The sequence below is a fragment of the Larimichthys crocea genome, chromosome XIII (genome assembly GCF_000972845.2).
Source record: "Larimichthys crocea isolate SSNF chromosome XIII, L_crocea_2.0, whole genome shotgun sequence".
Taxonomy (NCBI): Eukaryota; Metazoa; Chordata; class Actinopteri; family Sciaenidae; genus Larimichthys; species Larimichthys crocea.
Genome location: NC_040023.1, coordinates 22,377,652 through 22,403,185, shown reverse-complemented (window position 1 = coordinate 22,403,185; position 25,534 = coordinate 22,377,652). Strand labels below are relative to the sequence as shown.

At 38.9% G+C, this 25,534-nt stretch overlaps 1 protein-coding gene and 1 long non-coding RNA gene across 4 annotated transcripts in view; one reads left to right on the top strand and one right to left on the bottom strand.

The window, feature by feature from the left end:
• Window positions 1-25,534, top strand: part of LOC104934030 (RNA-binding motif, single-stranded-interacting protein 3) — a 130,903-nt gene that overhangs the window by 84,411 nt on the left and 20,958 nt on the right. For all 3 annotated transcript variants that reach the window (XM_027286511.1, XM_027286510.1, XM_027286509.1), the window contains exons 5-7: window positions 11,864-12,021; window positions 13,052-13,131; window positions 25,374-25,480. In XM_027286511.1, coding sequence (XP_027142312.1) covers window positions 11,864-12,021; window positions 13,052-13,131; window positions 25,374-25,480 — 345 coding nt within the window. The remainder of the gene's footprint in view (window positions 1-11,863; window positions 12,022-13,051; window positions 13,132-25,373; window positions 25,481-25,534) is intronic.
• LOC113747292 (uncharacterized) lies at window positions 3,548-6,037 on the bottom strand. Its single transcript, XR_003463532.1, has 2 exons — window positions 5,372-6,037; window positions 3,548-4,743 (listed from the first exon to the last, which is right to left on the bottom strand). It is a non-coding gene; the product is annotated as an uncharacterized LOC113747292 (long non-coding RNA).

Sequence of the window (25,534 nt, the reverse complement as noted above, 5' to 3'; positions counted from 1 at the left end):
GGCTTTATCTAGTTCTATCATTATGTTTTTCTCACCCAAAGTTGTTTTTCTCTCACTTTTTCCTTCTTGTTTTGCTGCTTTCTCTCACTCTCTCTCTGTCTGTCTCTCTCCCCCAAGCCATCTCCCTGGAGGTTAATCCCTCCGGTTTCAAATAGAGATAACCATGGCAACAGGCCACGGCTTTCGGGTCTGTCGGACAAAGGCATTGATCAGGATGAAATAGTGTCAGGTGTAAGCGCAAAAACATGCACACGTGTGCACACATTGGTGTGCATTTGTATGAGAGGCAACTTTGCTGCTCAGTCACTCACATTACACTGTGTGAAAATCAACCAAGTATACATGTAGCTGCTGTTGTTAAATCAATACATTGTTAAATCTAACAAATCCCTGTAATGGGATGTGTTTAAAAAGATGAAGATACAAGCAGGAAGAACATGAACAATGGTATTAAAAGGTAAATAAAAGTTTAATAGCTATTTGAGATGATTGAATTAGAATTGAGAGCTTCTCAGTGGCCTATCATAGAAAAATCATCCATTGAGAAAAATAGGTGTTTAACTGTGACCCAAACAACACTCAATCTGCTGTCATTAAATCAGAGTTATGAAAAGTAGCTATTCAAAGTTCAGTGGAAATGTATACTAGATTTTATAATACCTATTATTTTGATCACACTCAGGGCATCCTATAGCACACACACTCATACACATACTTGACCTTGATGACTAGATTGCAGCTTGACAGATGTAGTGAGCAAAGCAGAGTGGATGAAAAAGGTCTTTTATTGAAGTGTAAACCAGTATTCCTCTCCTCCAGGACTTTATAGTTGAAGCCAGCAGAAGGTGTGGGTGGACATGGACAGCTTAACTCCCCATAATACAGCAAGTCAACCAGCTTGTGTAACTTTTATAAGTGCTGCGAGTGTAATATGCCCTTGGATGATATGACAGTCTCATTTTTAGACTTTTACTGCAGTGCAATTAAGGTGGGAATAAGGTTGCAGCCTTTGCCTTAAAGCCCCCTCATTTACACACACTTTGAAAATCCTCAATTGTTCAAATACAGGCTATAATAGATGCATGGTGGGACTGCATTCGCCACCGACACTGACACTGCATGAAATTTGAATCTGAGATCAGACTTTTCTTTGTCATTTTCCTTTACAGTTTTTTTAAATGGAATTTCCCACACTCATATCCGCATTAATGTACATCACATGACACATTGTGAATCTTATGTGGCTCTTTCTTCCCTCTGAGCTGATGTGATTCTTGTGTCTGAGCCAGCGTTTTATGTTTTAATCACTGCAGTGCCGAGAGCACAAACCTACTCCTCCTCCTCTGCACTTTTTTGAGAACTTTTTTAATTTTGCAGTTTCCCTTTAATTTGTTTTCTCTCTGGCTGTGGCTCCTAACTTCATTTCCCCATAATTTGTCTGAGGACAAGCCACATGCCATTAGCAGAGAAAAAAGAAGCCGGAAACAGAAAGAAAGCTGAGAAGAAAAAAAAAAAAACAGCATTAAATAAGTTTGTCTAAAAAAACTTTCTTTATTAATTTTCTTTTCCCTTATCCGAGAAAGTGCTTCCTCAATGATAATCCAGCAGGCCTTCTGGTTTATTGCATTTTTCTAATGAAATGCTCTGATACAGACAGGCAATCAAGGAGCAATTCAGTGAAAGGAGAAGAGAGAGAGGGAAAATAAAAGAAGGTAGTATGTGACTCATTTTAGGAGCAGAGCTGAACTTGCTTTTAATCTGTTAGAGTAGGTGCAGGGTCACAGTCTAGGCTCCAAGCCACACACCTGGGAATACAACATCTTGGGTTGACCATCTGACCACTGCTCATCGTCATCTCCACATCTCCTGTTGCTATTTAGTAGATACTGTCTAATAGGCTGCTATGCAGAATGGTGACCTCATCAAGAAGCTGTAACGGACAGTAATAGAAAATGCTATCCAACTCAGATGACTAATATCAATTATGGTGGCTGCATTAGAAAAAATACATTACTGCCTTTACAATGACATAATTAACTCAAATAAATGTGTGTACTGTGTGTTTATCAGAGAGTAGATGCAGCACCAAATAACAAAACTGACCCACAAATGTGGGATACATCATTAGTACTTGTTTTAGTTCATGAGGATGTTTATGATTAATGATAATAACAACAATCACACCCCATCTAAACTTAATGCATTGATGATTTATTCCTTAATGCTGGCAATTATTTAATCTGTTTTAATTTTACCCCACTTTGTCCAGCTTTTTAGCTTCTTCCAGATATGACCATTAATGGTGTTCCACAGGAATCCGTTTTAGGTCTTCTTTTATTTTCTCTAAGCTACCACTTTGCCTTATAAAAGACACAGGATTTATTTTGCATATGCTAATGATACAGAACTTTATAGTGATCTGAAACCTGATCAATCAATCAGTGTAACACATTGTGTGGTTGTTTATGCTCTAGGGGACTGCTCACAATTCTCAGTGTAATATTTCACTTTAACCTTTTTTTATAAAAAAGATATGTCCTGAGAGATCAAATCAAAATCAAATCAGATTTTATTTGTATAGCCCAAAGTCACAAAGTACATTTGCCTCGGAGGGCTTTACAATCTGTACAGGGAATGACTCCCTCTGTCCTTAGACCCTCGGCTCGAGTGAGGAAAAACTTGCCCACAAAAAACCTTTAACAGGGAAAAAAGGTGGAAGAAACCTCAGGAAGAGCCACAGAGGAGGGATCCCTCTCCCAGGATGGACAGACGTGCAATAGATTTAACGTGTACAGGACAAATCAACACAAACATATTGTACAATTACAATGACTGATAAAATGACAATGAATTACAATGAATGATAAAATGATTACAGTAGCAGTGGAACCTGTGATAGAGATGTGATCCCTCTGGACATGCTACATTATTTTGAGCAACCATTCTTAATGTCCCTGCTTTGATCTCAGTTGCAATTTTAAAGCTCAGCTTTTAGCAGATTGATTAACAGATCCAAGAGACAAATTATAGAGAGAGACATATATACAGATTAATTTTTGCAGTTTGATTGACATTAAACTCAAGATGCATCCTGAGATTCTCATGATGGAGCCTCCTGGACGACTGGTCCTGTAACTCACTTTACAACTGAAGATTGAAGTCCCTCTAAAACACTGTCACCTATTAAACAATTCTTAAATGTCATTATTTATTTTATTTCATAACTTTCCTTTCTCTGTCATGTTGTATATTGCTGTTGATCATTGTTCTCATGGTCTTTTTCAATTCACTGTAGCATTTTGCAGCTGTGTTTAGAAAACGGTTGTGTATAGTGCTTATATCTTTATTTTTTACATAATTTGGGCTTAAACTAACTAGTATGACTATGTATACTACAATTGTATGCAGCAGTTACAGTTATTCGACAAATCAGTCAATCGCCGTCCCTTTCTCTTCCCCTCTTCCTCTTCTTATTTATTTAATTTCGATTCATCCTGCCTTGATTATGTCAACCCAGTGTGACACCTCTGTTGCTGTTTTTTTTTTCTTTTCACGTACAGTATGTTTGTATGTATGTGTCTGTCTGTGTGTATCTGACATCATTAATGAGTCCCTCTGAACTGCCATGAAACAGGCTTCACTGTGATGATACAGCTTCGAAAGCAGACTGACACACACAAACAACTCTGCCTCTCTCAAAAGCGTCAACAGGGTGTGTACATGCGGAGTCAGACAGACAATTCCTCTTCTTGGTTCCAGACTCCATTAATCATTTAGAGCGAGGATTTCCCTGAAGCCTGCTCTCTGCTCAGGCAGACACTACGACATCAGGCTGACAAGGCCTTGAATGACACAGAGATACATTAATCAGACATACAAGAGTTTTGTTTGAAAATCCCCTGTTTTATCTACTTAATGATATTTCTATTGCCCTTTATGTTATATGCACAAATTAGATCTGTGGAATGGGATACACTATCATCATCTTTAGAGACAAGAAGTCTGTTGCTGAACGTTTTATATTCTGGACAATACTTCAATCAGCCCCATCTGAACTTGGTGATCCTTTTATTTAGAATTTTGTGAGAGCACTTGACATTCTGCATGCTAGCTTTGCCACTAAAATGTTTTTAAAAGAATCTCTTAAAAATAAATTATTTTGAATTATAACCCAAGGTTATTTCACTTTGGCTTGTCTCTGAATGATTGTTTTAAAATCCATCCACCTCACCCTCTAAATGAGATTAATCTTTGTGAAATGGGTGAGAATTTGGTTAGAAGCAAACAGCGAGAGTGAAAATGATGGGAAAAAATGGCACAGGTCCAAAAATAACTACAATTATTCATAAAAAAAAAAAAGAAGAATAAGGACCAGAGAGATTTTGTGTAAATTTAGCTATTTGCTTTTCTCTGACAGGGTCGGAATTCCTGACTTGGAGAAGGAATGGACACTTTCCCTGAGCTTTTTTACTGACCTTTAACAAATGCCTGCATGTTTATTTATTCTGCTCACACACAGGACATACAAACACATACTGACTCATACACTACATACATGTGCACATTCTTTGAGTGGCAGGTGCATTAAAGAAAAAATACTTCCACGTCCGTGGAAGCCACTTGACTGCATGTGGTGTGCGTGTGTGTCTGTGTAGGCCTGTCTCCCAGATCATCCGTCTGCATTCCAGGTAATTAGACTGGCCAGCAGCTGAGTCCCATTAGCCTTGATTACAGCATTCAGCACTACAGAAGAGAAGAGAGAGAGAAGAAAGAGAGCTTGAGAGGGAGGGATGTGTGTGTATTGTACTGAACATGTTTTTAAAGGCATTAAGACTCCTATGTGTAGGTGTTGGAGTGTGTAATCATTGTATGTTGGTTTTTATGTGTAGCAATGTCTTGGCATGGTTAGTTGTCTTGGTCTAATCTAAGGAACTTGTTTTGCATCAACTCCATAAGCATGTGTTTTATATTTTGTAGCATAACTCCTCAAAAATGCATTTTTCTTAATCGGCTTCCCACTGTTTAAGTTCAGACATTTTACCAGTCAGCCAAAACTGTCATTTGAAACCCCAAACGGATCACATGCCTGTTTCTGGTGGATCCCCACAAGATAAGAAACGTCATGTTTTTTTTTTTTCAATGAGTTTAAATGCCAAATTTGGGTTGTCCCATGAAGAAATAACAACCACAGAACCACAAGTAATGACACTACTTCTGCTCAGCTGTTCAGAATCAGGCCCACACTCGTAAGACATGTTTGTGTGGTCAGTCTGAATCAACTACATCAACAAAAAAAAACAGTGCGACTGACGTAACATTACAATCAGGTCAGGATGTTGTTTAGTCTGTCTATTCATCTATCCATCCATACCATGTTTTTTCTTTCACGTCACACCCAAGGGTCAACTCATGAGGCATTTTGATCAGCGTTGAGCAGGAAATGTTTATTTAATCCAAGTGGGGTTTCTCTCTATATGTCACCCTTTCTCTCTGCCCTTCTCTCTCTTCTATCTCTGTCTGTCCCTCCCTGATGGTTTCGGTGTCTTAGGATTAGGTGATTGATTCCAGCTGTGGAAGGTTGGCAGACAGGCAGCCAGCACAGTGGTGTGCAGCAGGGACTGCACTCTGCTCTGACTCTGTGATGAATTACTGGCCTTTTAATACACACAGTCGAGACAGTGAGTGAGTAAAGAAAAAAAACAAGAAAGATTGGATGAGAAGAGAAGAAGCCAGGTTAAAATTGCGACGAGACAGAGGGTAGAGAGCAATGTAAAAGAAAAAGAGAAAGAAAGAAATTAACTAGAAAGGACTCTCTTATGGCTTTAAATGAGTCATGCCGAGTGTGAAAAGATGCCGGCAGTGGAAGCCAGAGGGAGGAAAAAACGTTCTGCCAGTCACGAAATTGAATTAAACATTGAAACATACTCAGTCTCTCACTTAGTCAAGTGTGAAGCCATTTCTTTGAATAGTCAGCAAACCACAGAGTGGAAAACAGCTTTTCTACTTCCGAATATTTTTATAAGTACGCGTCACTTAAAACGCCTCTAAACACACTTTTAATGATGCTTGAGTGTTAGCTCAATCCTTTAAAAGTTAATTAAGGTAAATGACCTTTGTAGCCAATTAACCAGAGCGAAAACCTGGTGTAGAATTTACAAAGTGCATGGATCAATTTCTTTCTCCTTGAAAAAGAGATTTCTTGGAAGTTGAGGGGATGCGACAAAAATAATGAAGTCCATACCCTTTTCGTATGTTTTGCGGATTGATCCGAATCTTCTGGAGGCATTCACACAAATACATAGAAGAAATAACCAGCTGGGCCTCTTTTTGTGTTGAATCGCACCTCTACAATCTCTGGGATCTCTTAACTGGTAAAAAACACTTACATTATAGTGGTCTTTAGATGGCTGTTTTTTTTAGAGTAACATCTTGTCTGTTTGTGTTTTTGTGCGCCAACTATTATACAAGAACAAACACATGTACAAAAGGCGGCCAGCAGCCAAACACCATGCCTACAGAAATCTGATCTGACCAGAGACTAAATGATGAGGTAATCTGTATCCAGTGTTGATTTCACTCAGCCTCCAGTCGTCATGAAGATGGAGAAAAGTGTATATCTCCATGGCTAATGAAACCCCGGGGATTTCAGGGTTTAGGGTTCATAAAGTATTTATGGTATGTTCATTAAGTATTGATTAAGCCGTTAGAGAGTGTTTAGACACCCAGACAATCATTATGAAAGATTAGAACTTGGCTTGAAGACGAGGAAGATGGAGGAAGGCAGAAATGGGTAGAGAGAAAGAGGCTATGGTGAGGGATGAATGGAAGTGAAGGAGAATAGAGATGAGGATGGTGTGAAGAGGAAAATGTAAGACGGAGAAAAGACAAGAGAGGGAGGAGAAGGGAAAGGAGGAGAATTCTTTAAATATTAATTATACATTCAGATAGCATTTTAGACAGCAAGGCTACCATTATAGAAGATTAGGTTTTAATCTGAGGAAGAGGAGGGGCGAATAGCAAGTAGAGAAAAGAGGAAAGGACAAGATGAGGAGGGTGAGCATGAGAAAAGAGGAAGTAAAGGACAGAGAGGAGGTGGGCTGAAGGAGGGCAAAGGAGAAGGAAGAATAGGTGGATTAAATGAGGAAATGAGCAGGATTACTTGTAAGACAAGTTTGAAAGGTAAGAGGAAGAAGTCAACACGTAATGAAAAGAAAGTCTCATTTCCCTAATCATATACTGCTACTTCATGAAAGTGCTCTGCTAGTTGTTTTCAAAGCGTACTTCGGCCTATGTCGCAGAATTTTCCACCCCATCTTTCCATCCATCCATCTTCAATACCCATTCAGGGAGGTAGTTTTGCGTGTCATTTCTGATGTGAAGTGCTGCTATTTGCAAGATTTCAAAGAAATGTGACATTAAAGTACCGTCTCATACACACCCATCTTACATACAGTGCAGACCAAGTTGGTGTTTTTTTTTTACAGGTATTTAACCATTGGTCTGCCCTCTCTTTACCCTCTAGCTCGTCAGCGGGTGTCATTGCATTGCAGGGTAACCAGAAAGTTGCATGATAAGAGGTGCAGACCTGCTATAATGATGCAGCAATGAGGTTTAATGGGGCTGAAAACACAGGCTGACTGGCTGGCAGGCAGGCAGGCTACACAGTCAGGGAGAGGCACAGTTGGTGTGAAGCTGTTTCCAGTTCATGACAGATGTTACAGAGAGAGAGAGAAAGAGAAAGGGAGAGAAAGTGAGATGGAGAGAGAGAGGGACAAAGAGACAGAGAGACAAAGAGACAGGGAGAGAGGGGACCGAGAGAGAGAGAGGTGAGTCATTTGCAACACGCAGAGTGAGAGATCACTGAGAAGTAACTTTGTGCAAACGGCAACTTTGAGCAAAGTCAGGCAGAGTTCATTCACATGTGGGTGCTCCAAAGCACTTTACTTCATATCCCAGAAGTACTTGTGCAAATAAATGCTTTCACAGCCAACTGTGTCTAGAGATGGTGTAGAGAAGTGTAATGCAATTTCAATAAACCACCACGATGCCCCTGTTGATTTTGTGCCCATCTCACTCTTGATTTCCCTGGATTGAGACAATATAAATGATACAAAGAAAACTAAGGATTTTCCGGTAGGCGCAGACTATTGTAATCAGCAGATGAAAGGAATGGTGGGGAAGGTTATGGCATTCCTCTTGTTCTCACAGTTTATGCCCCTTGTTATAATGACTGCAAACTGTACGGAAAATGTGTACAGAACCAAAACAGCTGACCCACTTTTTGCTGAAATTTGGAAAACCACTGTGAGATTTTGTTTAAGACATATTGTCTTTGGATGAAATTAGCTTGTAACCACATTTACCACAGGGATAGGAAATCTTCTGTTTTACCATTTAATCTTTTTGTGACTTTTTTATGGGAGACAGGGAGAGTAGGATTCTGTCAGTGTTCCCCATAGACGGCCAGGCAAAAAAAAGTACCTCTAGAAAATCGAAATCCTTTGTGCCTAGATGAGAAAGTTATTGTTGATAATGACAAAATCCACAGCCGCAATAAGAGCACGGCAGAACATAGCCTTAGGTGTGCTCTGGAGCTAATTAGTTTGAATGACAGAAACTCAGAGACTTGTAACTTTAAACAGTGTAACATGGCGATGGATGTGTCTGAGACTCTCCAGTGATTTCTCCACTGAATTCTTTGGATGTGAAATAGGACTTTCATTAGCTTTAGCATCATTAGCTTTAGTGTCACTGCTGAATCTTCTCTTGGGTATTCACAGTTGTGAGAGCCTTAAAGTAAAATTGTATTGTAAAGGTTTCTCACAGCAACTGAGTATATGAATACACTGTCTGTCAACTAATGCTTTATTTGGATGTTGTTTCCTGTTATTTCTTATCGTGTATTGAATCTAACCACTGTGCTGCGGTTTATCAGTTGGTACAAACATGGCCCCTTGAAGCAATTGTTTGGGTCTCAAAACTAGAATATATCTTGAGTTCATGAACAGAAAGCTCACAGTATATTCAGATATGGCTGTATGGCCTGATGATAATAAAAAAGGCCACAGCATGCTTTCAACCGGGTAAAATGTGTAAAATAAAACACCCCAAAAACTCTAATCCAGTCTGACCGAATAGTTTGTGATTTTATCAATGGAACGTGTAGACATGTTTCATTACATTATGTATCCAAGTGTTTGAAGGCTTGGGTCATTTTTTCCCCATTGGATTTTCTCATCTCAAAAGCTATTGATGAGGTTATGATATTAACATTAATTAAAGTATAGGTTCACAATTTTTCAACTCTGTTTAAAAAACAACACTAAGCCCATATGAATATTGAAATAGGTCTGACTTGCTTTATTAATTCCTCCTGTTCAAACATAGCAATTAAAATAACAGGAGGAATGATTACAGCCAGCCAACTCTGTCTACTAGAAATACAACTCATTTGTAACAGCAAATACGTTTTGAAGGAAATGTAATGCTGACTGGTTTACGTTTTTTATTAACATCATGCGGAAATGTTGTTAATTAATGTACCTGGCAAGTTGCTAAAATATCATATCAACACTATTCATATCATGGTGACAACAGCTTTATTCAACTTTTTATGTGTATATGTTTATGCACTCTCAGCACTTATGGGTTATGGGAAAGATTGTGCTGTGTTTTAGGATAAGTCACAAAAACTTAGAACCCAAATCACGATCTTTCCCTAACCTTAACCAAAGTGCTTTTGTTGCCTAAACCAGAGACTGGAGACAGATGTCTGGACGCAAACCCTGCATTCTGGTGTCACTCTGGTGTACGTCTGCCCACCCCAACCACCAGCTTGTGAATCAAGTGGGGTTGTTTCATTCAAAGAAACATTGTTTCCGAACATAATCCAGGCAGCAGTTTTGTTTGTCACCACAACATGATTATAAAAACAACTTTGTCATATATAAATGCTTCGAGGAGACAGGGCTGGGCCAACAAAAGCTGTTCAATCTTCATATGGATACCTAACTGTTTTAAGATAGATATTTAATATGTAGTTTAAAATATAATAATAGTCTGTGCTAAAAAACAATGACACTATACTTTATGCAAGTACGTAGGTCTTGATGATCTCATGTAACTCTTCAACGATGACTCTAAGATCAATGGCAGGTTACAGCTGTACAGCTTTGATATTTCTCTTATTGTCACTTGCATTACAAGCAGACAGACAAATGTAAAATGTTCAAAGTCAGTTGCACTGTGTGGGAGGATAATTGTGCCACTCTGTGTATTGGACACTCTGCCAAAGGAATATCCCTGCTGACAAAGAAAGATATTCATATTCAGAAAAGAAAGGTGAAAGATTTCAGGCTTCTTCAGTGGAGCTGTTCTGCTTATTGCGACTCACTGATTACATAGATGGCTTTGGTCACAGTCAGCCAGATTTGGATCTCCTACTCTTAAAATCAAACAGCTCTGGTGCATGCAAAGGAAAATTCTCCATGGATAAAGGAAATATTTATGCTCAAATTGAGCCACATAGAGCACAAAATCACACAACCATTCACCAAACAACACATACACAAATATTGTTGCTTGGGTTGAAGCATACAGCGTAGCACAGACTTAGTATACGTACTAGTGTTTGTTTCATTTTCCATGTCAATGTGGAATCAAATGCCCGAACAGTGTCCCATTTCAGCATGGCACGGTATTGAATGTCAGCGTAATACTTGCTGTATGTCACTGCTCCCTGGGTTTGCACACATGAGATGAGAGGAATATAAAAGATGCAGCACACTACTGTTTTAATATGAAGAGCTTTCTGATATAATGTATCAGATACTTTCCAAGCACTTGTGGGTACTGATCGTAATACTATCAAGATGTGCAAAGTTATTACCAAGACCATAATGAATAACATCATTACGCCATAGTGGAGAGATGCAGCCAACGCAGCCATAAACTCTCATGAAGCAATGAAACAGCACAGAATCATTTACAGCATTTATACAAGGAGCTATGTATGTAAATAGTTTTATGAAATAATGTCTTGAAATCATAGTAGTTATGGTTTATAACACACATACATAACATGTGTATTTCTCTGTCACTCACTTGCTTTCTGCCTTAATAGCAGAATGTAGCACCCTCCATCAAACCCTCTCCTGCCTCCAAGTCTCTTTAATTGCCAACACACACACACCGAGGCTGTAGTCTCCTGCAGAGGATCATTTCAATGGAGTGCTGCTAAACAGAACAAAAATAATTGAAGTATGCTGGTCTAACTAACTGAGAGGCACATTAGAAGGGAGTTCCCCTCATTCCTATGAATTTAATGTAACTCAGTTAACATCTATGAATCCCGAGGGGATTTCCTTATTGCTTCAGGGGTTCTGAGTATGAAGCCGGTGCACTGCCTTTTCAAAGAAATGTTTATTCCTCTTTTGAAGAGTGTGCCACTTGAGTTAGATTCTTGAATTATTGTGCAATGGACTGGAATGGTGCTGCCTTAACCTTTAATGCATTTACTGCTGCAAAACCAGCTTTTAGTGGAGGGCTATAGTAAACTCTTTTATTTCTCTCTCTTCATTTTGAGCAATTTAAACAGTTTTGCTTAGCATATGAACTGCTGATCTTTCAGAGAATCATTCTGTGAAGTTTAATTATTAAGAATAAATAGCATGAATTGTTTCCATATTAGTAGAACAAGCATTTAATGTGAGACCCAATATTGGTGATCATTCTCAAGGTTCCAGAGAGGTTTCAATCAGTGCTTAAGTTTCTCCTTTCGGGCTGGAGTTGAAACTTATTTCCAAGACTAAATGTAAGTGACAATAACCATTTCCACATCTTCTTCTACTGTCCCTCCCAACAGCAACAGGAACAGGACCCCACAAACCTTTACATCTCGAACTTGCCACTGTCCATGGACGAGCAGGAGCTGGAGAACATGTTGAAACCCTTCGGTCACGTCATTTCCACACGGATACTGAGGGATGCCAATGGCCTGAGCAGAGGAGTTGGGTTTGCAAGGTATGCACACAAATTGTGATTCACCTCACTGCTTTCCAAAAACTTACTTACTAGTTACTTTCCACTGTCAACTATGATTTTTCTTTTCTTTTCTTTTTCCTTTTTTGCTGCCAATTGTCAATACACTTTATTTAAATGTTTTGCTGGATAAACTAAAATGACTTATCAAACATATATATGTATAGATACATATAATACATATAATGATATAGATGTATAATTATCACACTACTGTGTTTTTTTTTTAGTTGCTAGAGGCACCATTACCCTGAGCTGACTCCCTGCCATTTACAACCAAACAACTTCTAGCTCTAATGATACAACTCCACATTCCTGTACCCTTGGCCTCGTCACCCTCTAGGGTGTGTGTGTGTGTGTGTGTGTGTGTGTGTGTGTGTGTGTGTGTGTGTGTGTTACGTGTGTGGTCTTCTCAGTTACACTGTGGAGTGTGCCACTGATTAGAATGCAGTCAGGGCTCCATTCAGGGTCACTGGCTATGTGAAGAAAACCCAAGACACACACAAAGACATGCATGCTTACATACCAGACACACACACATACACACAGCCTCTCTCCTGTCACCATTTGTCTCTCCCACACACTCGCTTTTGCTTGCCAAGCAGGCAATTAGTCATTGAGCTGTGATTGGGTGAGCAGAGTTGAATAGAGGCAGACAAAGAGGACATGACACACAACAGATCAGACTGAATGGAGCTTTTAAACCGGGACAAAGGAGAGGAAACCCCATAGACAACACACACACATACACAAACACACACACACATACACCTACCCAATTTGCTCAGGCATACGTAGACAAACAAGCACAGATGCATAAACAGACAGCCATTTAATGCACTCACTGTATTGTAGGACACATTTACACGCACACATATCCAGATACAGTACATTCAAATTGGCTCACCTTTAATGTACCACAGTACCTTCTCTGCATGCTGAATAGTAACATAAGGAGCTGGTTGTCATCAAGTAGCACCCCTGTCTCTCTCTCTCTCTCTCTCTCTGCCAGGATGGAGTCAACAGAGAAGTGCGACGTGGTGATTCAAAATTTCAACGGGAAATTCTTGAAAACCCCTCCAGGCATGACAGGTAGGTGTCTATCACCAAGACAATTGCTTTACACGGGCTAAGCTTGTGCTTCTCTACAGCAAGGGAAAGGAGTTTCTCTATAGGTCAGGGTTCTCATATAGATGCATTATACTCTCAACTTTTCTACACACTCTGAGGTTGCTGCACTCAAAGGTCAGATTATTTTAACTTGAACTCAGTTGGCCTACAACCTTTAAAAGCACTTCCAGTAAGTTTGCATGTGTACTGGAAGTCATCTTTTTTGTCTTATTGGTGGGAACACAGCAGTCTTGTCACGTATTGCCTGTGCACAGCATTGTGATGTTATATGTATATTATGACAAGTGCCTGAATGGAGCTGGTTATTTCTGGTTTGTAAAACTGCAAAAACAGACTAGACTAAACAAACTTTCCTGACTTGCTTATTTAAATCAGGAAACATTAATTCAGGATATAAAATCTGACCTGGCATTAAATGTCAATCTTTGACATCGGACATGATCTGTACTAAACTATTAAGATTCAATATCCAGCATTATGTATTCATACATTTCTTTTTTTTGCTTCAGGAAATTGGGTTATCCTCTGCCTCTTGATGCATAAATATTATCTTTATTTCATAAAATTTTAATGGATGTCGTGCCTTGGTTTCAGACTGGTAGACAGATGTTTGACATCAAATCAGCACATGTGGAGATGTTTTTTTTTTCTTCTTTTGTTGTAAAAAACCTTACAGGCACAATCATTTGTTATGTTTATATTGACGTTTAGTGTCCAGCTATGAATGTATTCTCATTAATGAAACACATGTTCTATCAGTTACAGTCATGCAGGGGACAACATCTTTCTGTGTACAAAGCCGTGTCAGTGCGAATGATAATATATCAGCATCATCTCTGCTGCTCTCATTCTTTCATTCTTTCTCTCTGCCTCACTCCTTAGTCCACCTTGAGTTGATTTAGCAGGAGGAGCAGAGTGATTAATTCCTTGACTGTACAGGCCACAGATTGAGACATGCATGATGTACTTGTACGTACATCGACAGACATCCCCTAAAGCAGGCAATCTGTCTCTGATTGTCCCCAAGTAAACAGCAAAGTTGTTTTGCCTTTTAACATAGTGGGGAAAGAAGGTTGGAAGGAGAAGAGGAGGAGAAGATGCAGTGAAGACTTTGCGTTTGAAGAAACGATGTGGTGTGTGTGAGTATGGGGTGATCAAACTTGAGTGAGATAAGGGCAAGGTGAGAGGGCGAGGTGAGAAAACTGAGGTGGGGAGAACCAAAGTGACAGAATGAGAGAAAAGAGATGGAGATACTCAATGATCAGACACAGATAGAGAAAGGAAAATGAAAATGAAGGACAGACAAAGAGAGCTGTGCCCCATGCCCCAGCAGCATGATTTGTGTGGTACATCATGGTAGGCGGCTAGTTTGTCACTCAGACACTCACTCACACACACACACACACACTGTATGTGCACACACAAACAACTGTACTTCTATATACAGTGAGCTGTAGCTGTGGAGTTTTGGAGCATGTGAATGATAATTTTTTTCAGCCTGTTTGTGTGTGTGTGTCTGTGAGAGAGAGAGAGAGAGAGAAGCACTGATTCTAAAACTATCTAAACTAACATAAATTATCAGACTATCAGCACAGAAAATATAAATAAGCTTTGTGATTGTCCTAGTTTGCAGCTTGACAAGCTTGATTCCATGTCAAGTCTGAAATGAAGACTGTTGAGGTGCAGATAGTTATATATTATAAAAGAACTCTGTGTTGTAGATTATTATTATTCATTTGGTCAAAATTAATAGAAATCATGTATTATCATGTTTGAATAATTAATAATAAATTCATTTTTGTGTGCATTGATAGACGCTTACTTTACTTGAAGCTGTTCAAATCAATATGTTCATACTAACAATGAGGTGAATGTGTAATATGAAAGGGGTCACTCATAGTGATGAATCCACAGAGAATTATCACCCCATCTGCAGACCATCTGAGCTCTATAGAGATTTTTTAGCATCTCTCGGCTAAATGGTTTGGTCTTGGCGTCCATAACTTTACTGTTTTGGTTCAGTCCCATAGCTGTCATCATTCTTAATTCCAGCTGCAACAAGCAGCTGTTTTCAGTGAAAAAGCTGTCATAAGCTCAAACTTTACGCAGGGGTGTCCATTTTCTCCTTTGTACGCGTCTAGGTGTGTGTGTGTGTGGGAGTGAGTTTATTAATGTATGTTGATTAGTTAAATTGCTCTGAATTTAGACACTGGTGAAATTGATAGAATTTGCCCAACCAGACCCTATGTACTGATCCACATAGCACAACCACACACAAAGATACCCACACAAACGCACACGCTGTTTTATTAATCAAATACACACAGAGACTGTGTGTGTGTCTCTAACGCCAGATTCTGTTGATTTATGTCACTGGTTTTCTGTGTCACTGACAGTCTGTGGCATTCCCAAGGCTGTTGCAGTGACATTACGACAGGCCTTTGTGCTTAGTTTTGCTATTTGTCTACTTACACTTATATTTGTCTTACAAAACACCACAAATTCACTGTTATCAAAGGCCAACCCTGTTATACAGTAGCATCGTTTGCATTTCATGGGGTGATGTGTGCCTGTGCATCTTCTGTGCCTGTGTGTTCTTCTGATTAACACCGCAGTGTGTCCATCCAGGCTGAGGTATTGACAGGCAACAATAATATTTTACTCAGTTGCCGTGAGATTAATGCCCACATTGATCACATGACCTGAGCTTCCATCAGCCCTCGTTAACAGGAAGTCCATTGATCCACAGCTTTCTGACCTCTACTGGTGGTTCCTGTCATAGAGATAGAGTATCTAGATTGGACATAGACTCAAATTTCTCTGCTCTTTACCTATTATTGATGCAGAAAGTTCCAGATTTTAGTCAGACTTTTCCGAGATCTATATCGGCTTCACTGTGAGGTGACTTTGTATGAATACCGGATGTTTTGAATAGACACAGTTTTGTTTCACAGGTTTTGTTTCATAGCTTTTGTTCTCCCCTAAATGAAATGTGTTGTAAACGTCTTTACTCCTCCTAATGTCTAATCACTTTTAGCAAGTAAAGCTGTCCTGCAAATTCGACATTCCCGTCTGAGGTGTAAATCGAGTAATCACAGCCTGCGTACTTACTATACGGTGTAATTCTGTCTTCTCTGTGCTCATCGTTCGATAATGTCCTGCCCCCATACTGGGTAGGAGAGAGTCAGCACCAGTGGGAGGCCCTCCCCATCGAGCCATAAAGAGCACATGTCTTTAGCAGCTTCATCATGACCATGTCACTTCCTGTCAGAGCTCCTTAAAATAAATCTTTTCTGTTCTTGATGAAAGATTAAAACAGTCAGCACTTAATAAGGACTGAAAACAAGTAAATTTTGACTTCAAGGGTGCATCCAAACATTTAAAACAAAGTGACGATTCTGTATTTCTTTTGATATCATAGACCAGGCTGAGAGAAAGATATCACCAAGCCTCTCCCCTATTTCTCTATTCATGGCGTGAATATCTACGTTAAGACAGGATTAATATCTTATATCTCTGGTCAAGTTATTATTATTAGGCAAATCTTTCTCAGAACCAGATCTGAGAGTCAAATCTGCGTGCGGTCACAGGAATAATTGATGCAAATCTCTCTTGTTTTTTCGTTTTGGTTTCCTTTTTTCTTTTCTTTTTTTCCCTAAATAAAACTAAATATATAAACTTCCAAAAACAAAGATAAATAAGTTGTTATTTAAATGTAACTTCACATTTCAGTTTATTCCCCAGACTGCCAGAGCAGACACACACATACTAGAGCCTTGACTAAAGGCTGAGAGTTTCTCGAGAGGTCTTGATTCATGGTTGTTTGAGATTTGGTAATAATTCTTGATTTGATACTCATGCAGCCCACCAATATAAAATACACTTTAATTTACCTTTAATTTATTGAATGATTAAATCAGGAAGGTTCAACAAAAGATGACTAATTCTCACTTTGTATTCCCCCTTTATGGCTTTTTTTCTGTTATTTATTATGTCTCATCTTTTCCTTCCTCTGTCCACATCATATGTCTTTTTCCATCCCTCTTTTATCATTTTCTTCCTAATTACTGTCTGTCTCTCTTTTGACTACTATCTGATGTAGTGTTGTAGTTTTAGTGCACGCCCTCCACTAATGGTAAGACAAACAGAAGACGAGGATGAAAAGAGTCCAGACCACAGTGAAGACCCATTAGTAGCTTCTATAATTTTCAGGAGGCTTTAAAAAATGCATGCAGACTTAAATGTCTGGCGTGATCATGAGGCATTAAGTCCACATTCACTGCAGAAGGGTTCAGCACTTTCATAAATGAGAACCAAATTTTATTTGATGTTCCTGATAATGGAGGAAGAAACTGAACGCTTCGAAAAATATTGTGTAATTATGTGGCAGTACTGCACTGTCAGACTTTGTGTCGGCATACATGTGATATTTGGAGCCACTTATTCAGCACTCAAACATAGCTAGGGGTGTTAAAATGTGATGCTTTTGAAACTATAACTAAATCACATCAGTGCTGTCACGTTCTGGAAGTTGCAAAGACATCTGGTGCTATCTTAACACCATTTTGGGAATTCAATTCTTAAATAAAAATGTCAGTGCATCGATACATTTTATTCCTGCTTGTCTCACAGCCAGTTCGTTTTGTGTTGTTTTAGGTTTATGATGAGAAAATGTAGTAAATGTGGTAAACGTCCTCTCCCTCAGGGGTGCTGTCAGGGAATGGTTTGGTGAGCAGTTGTCCTTGTCAGCTCGTACTTTACAGAGGCAGCCAAATGAAACGAAGACTCAAGGGTAGAGATCATTTCAGTTTTGTTTTGAAATTAATTGTAAATATCTTATATCTAAATCTCAGTTTTCTGTCTCAGCTTACAGCTCTTGCTGTTTTGTTTATTATAGTAAACATATCTGATACATTTTTAATTTTATAAAAATAATAATAGTANAGCACCAGAGCTAAAATCTGTAGTATATACTCTATCTCCTGCACATTGTCATGTGCACCTAGACTAACTTATTTGCTTCATACTCCCCATATTTCACTTTACCTCCTGTTTCTTTTCCTGTGTCCCTCTCAGCTCAACAGAGATGGGTATGTTTGTTTGCTCTGCTGGAGTCTATATATGTAATATTTTATTTTGGTGACAAATTGTTGGCTTCCTCTCATGTGTGATGCTTGAACAAGTAACCGGGTGTATAGTGTTATGTCCCAGGGCTTTGAGTCCCAGGGAGTCTTAAACCAAAAAGAAAGGATGTCATCCCATTCAGCCCAATAGAGGGATCCCTCATTTTGTTACATTTGGGGATTGGATCCTATTTTCCAACTGAATGGTTTCCCATGTTGCTTGCTAATGGATTGGATTTTATTTTAAATGAGAATTTTCCCATTTGAGGGATTGGATCCCACTCATATGCTATTTGCCCTCTTCCCACAGTGAAAACTAAAACCTCTGTGCTCTTATAAGAGGTTTTACAAACCTGAGTGGTGCCTTGCTTAGAAGCACCAGAGCTAAAATCTGTAGTATATACTCTATCTCCTGCACATTGTCATGTGCACCTAGACTAACTTATTTGCTTCATACTCCCCATATTTCACTTTACCTCCTGTTTCTTTTCCTGTGTCCCTCTCAGCTCAACAGAGATGGGTATGTTTGTTTGCTCTGCTGGAGTCTTTATGTTTCCCTACTTTGAGTTGCAATATCCCACAGCTCCAATGAGAGGTAACAGTATGTGATCCACTCTTCACAGTGCAAGCCACCCACACTGCTACCTATGTACATGTCCTGTCAGTTAAACACAAAATGCCACAGTTCAAAAACAAACCAGTAAAACACTAGTTATTTACCCTATAGCGTGCACACACACACATTCAGAAAGGCAAACGCCCAAGCTCTCTGTCGTTTTATTGACATTTCTTGAAGTCTTCACATCTTTTGTTTCCTATTTGCATCACCTGTCTCCCCGCTGCAACAGAATGTCACAGTGTTTGTCGTCCAAAAGGAGCCAAGAAAACACAAAAAAACTGTAGTGAATGTATTAGCTGTGACACTTTAATAGATAAATTAAACTGGTAAATCAGCTACTGCAAGCCTTGGTTAATGAGTACAAATAAATCTCTTCCTAATCTGTGAACAAACGCCTATGTAGCTTTTGTCCAGTGAAATATTTTGTATGTTCACTTCAGTAAGTAGTAGCTCTTGTCAAATTAGCAGCTCTTGGCAAAGATTTATGTTGTTTAATAACATTGACTAAAGGGAAACCCACATGTGGAGCACAACCACACATACACATGATATAGTAGCTTGATGCGTGTGTGGGTGGGTCATCTTTTTTCAGTATTTTAGTTCTGTGTAGAAGAACATTATACAGCAAAAACAAGAATTTCACATTCTGTTGTTATTATTACACAAATATACTGAACTCAGTATGTTTTACATGCATGTTGGGTCCCAACTCGCTTTGTATAACTCCTGTTATTCTCTGAGTCAATAAAGATTTCTTTATTTATGCCCACCTGCATAATAAATACATTAGAATAACACCTTTGTGATTAATGAACTAGGTTTGTGATCAAATGTGACTTCACGTCACTGGCTGGCAACTTTTTCTTTCCTCAGTGTGCTTGCTCACTGTGTGTATCCACAATGACTCCACCAAAATGAGATCCACTTTGCAGCCAATTCTGCCTCCATTCATTTTCTATGAGATCTGAGCAGATGTCTGCACAGTGCAGTAGTTGAGCAATGATGTTGGGATTTTCACAAAGCATTAGCCCTCACTCCCTACCTGTCGGGACACCAACAAGAAAAGCACAGCTTGGAGAAAGAAGGTGAATTTTGTTGCGCCCAAGGCTACAAAGATCGATTTATGTGTGACTTCGGTAATCATTTTTGCTCATTCGACTTGCATTGAATTTTATTTCTTCAACTCCATGTCCTGTTTACTAAAAACACATTTACATATCTGAACTCTTTAGATATCCAAATATTCAGTTCAGGCTATGTTAATTAAGTTGACATGCCAGAAAGTGACCCATTTTAGGGGGCAGACGCAGCTGTACCCAAATTCATCACATCGTGTTACAGAGCCGCAAGAGTGAGAGCAGCAGGGGTCAAACTGACAATTAAAAATGTCCTTCTTCCTTTTAAAGCCCCCTCGTGAAATGCAACAGATTGTAGTAACGTAACTGTGAAAGCAAGCTGAATAATTAATTTGATGCACCAGTTTGAGCAGCTTCTTTTTCTGTCTCTGGACGCTTTGCGGTTGTTGTTACCCCCTGAATTTGCCTCTTAGGAATAAATAACATTCATTATTGTCGTTGTTATTGGTTATCAGTATTTATCACTTGGCACTGTGCTTATAAATGAAGATAAAGTGAAATGCAGGGTTTTCTTTTCCTGTCTCCCTCTGAGAAATGCATGATATCACAAATTCTGTCACTGCAGGCATCACCTAAAGCTACGACAGTAGTAGAAATGGGGTTACATCACATGCTTTTATATTATAGCCGTAGCATGATGTAAGTAAAAGGATTGTAAATATTTCTTTGGCTATTATGAGATTGCTACTGTTCTGTAGTATGGCACAGAGGCTGCATGTGCCTCATGATATATGTCTCACCTCTACAGAGGTAAAATACAAATGAGCTTTGAGACAAATACCACAAATATTGGCTCTGTTGAACAGATTAATTGTTTTAATGGAATGACTCAATAGACAAAATAGGTTTGCTATTTTGCGCTGTATCCTTTTAACTTAGCCAATACTAATTAATTAATAGCCAGTGGCAATTCTTTCACCATTTATGCTCCATTGAAATCCTGGCTTGTAAAACTAATTTTACCATATTGACTTATTATGCCAGAAATGACAGATATCCTCTCCCTTTGAAGGTGAAAATCAATGATAGCAACAACCAAAAAAGCAATTTTCTAACAAGACATTTAGCAGCATTGGCTCTGTTCTCCCACACTCAAGCAGGAGCACATGCACACACACAGCTCTAAACTCACACATACAGGATTAAGCATCATTCTGTGTTAACCTTTCAGTTTTAAATATTTTGTTTCAATCAATTTGCTGTCTTAAACTCACTTAATCCTCTCTACATTTTATGTCTTATGTTGGCGGTATTGTGAAATGCCATGACAGCATAATCTGACTGTTAGATTTAAATATTAATAGGATTAAACTCCAGGTGTCCAAGAATGTGGCAGCAGTGTACCTACTGAAGAAACAAACACAACTTACAGTCTCCATTCATGGGCTTGTCTGAATTCCCTTCTCAACCCAAATATTAGCCTCCTGCAGCAGTCTATGAAAAATTCAAGCTCCAAATGTGTGATGCACGCAACCAAAATATTAAAAACAATATTGATATGTGTGTGTGTGTGTGTGTGAATGGGCATGTTTGTGCCTGTAAACACTGGCCTGTAGTGCTCGGCCAGTGTTTAATATCTGAAGCCATTTCACCAGCTCTGGTATAAAAACAGCTTAAAGCAACAATGTTGTGTATGTGATTTTTTATGTCTTTGTGTATGTGGATGTATCTTACAATTGGGGATTATGCAAAATAGAATAAGGCTAGTGTCCCTCCCTTGTTGTTGTTGTATGTCACTTAACAAGCACAGCGACTTCACAGAATTCACCGTTGTTATGTTGCATGCTTTATTCACTGTATGTTAATATGATGGACACCAAGAAAGTGAATTTTCAATTTAGTCTGTCATTCTTTAGCATCTGTCATTACTTTTATTTTTGTCTCTCTTAGGATCATCTACTTAGCATTTTTGCATAACTCATTCTAACAATAAATGGCCCCATTTTTTCATCTCTTTTGCTGTCTATGTGATAAGCCCAGTACCTAAAAATAACAGATTGAATTGAAAACACAGAAGTATCACTTTTATGCAGGCACAGAGGACAAACAATTGTTTTAGATCAGCAGGAGATTCTTCTCTCTTTGTCTGGTACTTTAGAGAAGATGGAGAGAAGAAAGTGTCCTGACTGTTAACTTGACAAGTTGTCAGCCGTCGACAACATTTTCTTCTCTGTCTGTCACACCAGTAAAACAAAACAGCAGCAGAACACAGATGCTGTCTTTAAGTTTGTATCCCATGAGTAAGTGTGTGTGTGTCCTCACGTCACACACTCTTCGTACTTGTAAAGTAACAATAATTTAAAATCCACAGATCAATGATCTTCGAACTTATGAGGGCATACATTCTTTCCTTTAGCTATAAACATTAAGACATTAAATCCTGCCCATGTTATTCTCAAATGTGTCTTTTAAGATATTCTGCACCTAATGCTCTTCTACAGTAAATTAACAATCAGGATTCACAACTACCTATATATATAAATATAAATAAGTCTATTTTTATTTCTCTATTGCCCAATGTTACTATATCGACTCAACCTAAGCCCAACGCGTAAAAGCTTTTACATTTGCATCACACAATCTCCGGATCACCACAGGTTTTACCAAAAGGCTCAGAAATGAACACTAACAGCTACCATGGGAACAGTTCCTGGGCACCAGGAACCATTTCAGAAACTTGGAAACATTACCTGAGTTTCAACAAGAGGTACTAGAGTCTAAATTTTGTTTTTCTGACCAAAGTTCCTGGTGCACTTGAGGATTCGGTGCCTTGCATTTCTCTTTTGCATCCATTCATTAAATCCATGCACACTTTGTGTTGCTTTCTCCTGGTGTGTGAAAGATTGTCTTAAACAGCACTATGGTCCTTAATGCATTATTGGACTGCTTCGTCTATCTTCACGGTTTCTTTGATGCAGTGGAAACACAAGCAGGAATGTGTAAAAGGGACTTTTAAAAATATGTTGTGGCTCCACATTTCCTGGAACTATATGGTTGAAAAGGGCCATCGTTAAAAGCTTAAACGGGGCTGCTGAAGGATGGAGTTGATAATGCAGAGAAACAGATGCTATCAACATATTTTTTTCAATAGCTTTAGTGCTATCCTCTTTAATAAACTCCTTCAGCTAAAGTAATCCACTTTTTTCTTTCACCACGCTGTATCTTCTCTGATTGTCTTTTTTAAAAACATCCATCACCTGTGATGTAAATCTTTGGCATTTTTGTGTTTCTTACTGAGTCTCAGTCTTGTTTTTCATGATGAAACTACTCTGAGCTTTATGGCAACACATAATGATTCAAACACATATCACACACACACACACACACACCTACACACGAAGAATGTTTACCAAATGTATATGAATGTGCAGAGCAGAGTGGGTAGAAGAGAGAGACAGAGAGGAAGAGAAGGGGAGTGATTGAGAAAGATGAATAGCAAAGGCGAGGGATGATAACAGAGGCCCAGCTGTGTGGCCTGTTATTCAGATAGAAATCAAGTTAAAACATTATAATGACAAAGTACTGCTAAATGCCATATAATCACACATCTCTGTGTTTCTCCATCTACTTACCTTTCGGAGTACCCATCCAGGCCCCAGGCATTCCAAATAACTCTCGTCTCAACCTTGAGATCTGAACACTTTTCTCCGCCGAGAACACCTCTTCTCATTTTTCAGTTTACTGAGATGAAGAAACATTTTTATTGAAGGAGGCGAGGTAATTGTGTAGTTTGTTTTGGCATTCATCATGTGTGAATCAGTACCGGCAGGATGATAGCGCCTTTTCTAGTTCATAGCATTCTGTGTCTTCTAAAAACTTCTCTATTTCTAAGCAGCACGCAGTGATGAGGATTCAACTTTCTCTGCAGTTTGAAATCATTGCCAGTGAAATAAGACAAGAGTGCCAAACTAGAACTCTCTTTTGAAATGCAGTCAGTGAGTCAAACATGCCTTGGTGGACGTATTAAAGTTACAAGTAAGAGGCAATGAATAAAAGTAGGCAGCTTATTCAGTTTCAGGGTTAAGAGGTGTCTTGATAAAACTGAATCAGGACATGAGCAGAGCACTTGGTTGGTGTGGCAGGGTTTGCAGTGCTGCAATTACAGTTTACAGCATTATAATTTCACGTCTTAATGATATCTAAATGCCTTTTGATTTTAACACACTGTCATGATGATTTGCAGTGTTTTGCTAAGCATCTTATGTGGTTCATTTGTCATTCCTTACTTGGAGGGAAACTGAACCGAATATAAAACATATGATAAGTTCTGGATTGTCGATTTTGATATTTAAAATCCAAGATACATTCTAGTGAAATTGAAATTTGGGTATTATGAAGTACATGCTCTGATAACTGTATACCCAAGAGAGCAGTAACTACGATTCACAGTGATTCAATATGAATGATCTATTCTGTATTGTATCATATTTTTTAATCTATGCACACATAGATTTTACAAAGAGATCTCACAAAACGAGACTCTTTGTCGACTGTCTGACTGCATACAGTAAGCCATCAAATGTCTTAGCTGAGTGTCCTTGTTCATGTTAGGAGAATACTTTTTTATTGTGTTTGTCGAGTCATGCCATTGCTGATGCATTTCCCAGAAATGGAAGCCATTATTCATGCTTTCGAACAAATTCTGAAGATATGCTTTTAAACACAGTAAATTGATACGGAACAAAGCCTTTTCTCCTTTACGATAATCCTGCCTCAATCCATCAACTTCCTGCAATTCCAGAAAGCTGTAGGGTATTTGAATCTGCAGCCTATCAGGTTGAAGTTAGACTCTGCTGAACTTTTGTATGAGAGGTCACACTCAGCTAATCCTATTTGTAATCAAGGCTTTCTTCTTTCTCTGGTCCAGAAAAGGACCATGTTGTCTTTGGAGCAATCACAATCGCACTCTATTGCCTGGGGTCAAGTTGTGTGGAGTTATTTAGCGTATTAAGTATGCCTGTTTGGTTTGTCGTTTGAACCACACTCACCATGCTTTGATGATTAGCCTGTGGCTTTGTTTCTACGTCAAGGTTGCTTTTGTCGAAGTATGGTTGTATGGGTTTCAGAGATCGTGTGATAGCTGCTGTTGTTTAGATACTTTGATTAAGGGTGGAAGAGAAAACATAAGAGCTGAGTGCTGTTTTCAGGTCCAATTGATTTATGTTATGTGTTCTTTAAGCCACAGCATAACAACTTGTCTTTAAATCTTATCTTCCAAATGTAACTCTTAACCCAGTGCATGAAATTTTACATCTGCTATTAAGATGATTAATCCATCTCTGTGTTTGTCCTTGTCTCCGTCTCTGTCTCTGACTCACTCTGTAGCCCCTGCAGAGCCGTTGCTGTGCAAGTTTGCTGACGGAGGCCAGAAGAAGAGGCAGACGCAGGTCAAGTATCCCCAGAATGGTCGACCGTGGACACGGGAAGGAGAGGTGAGGCTCAAAAGCGTATTTTATCATCATCATCATCAAAAAAAAAAAAAAAAA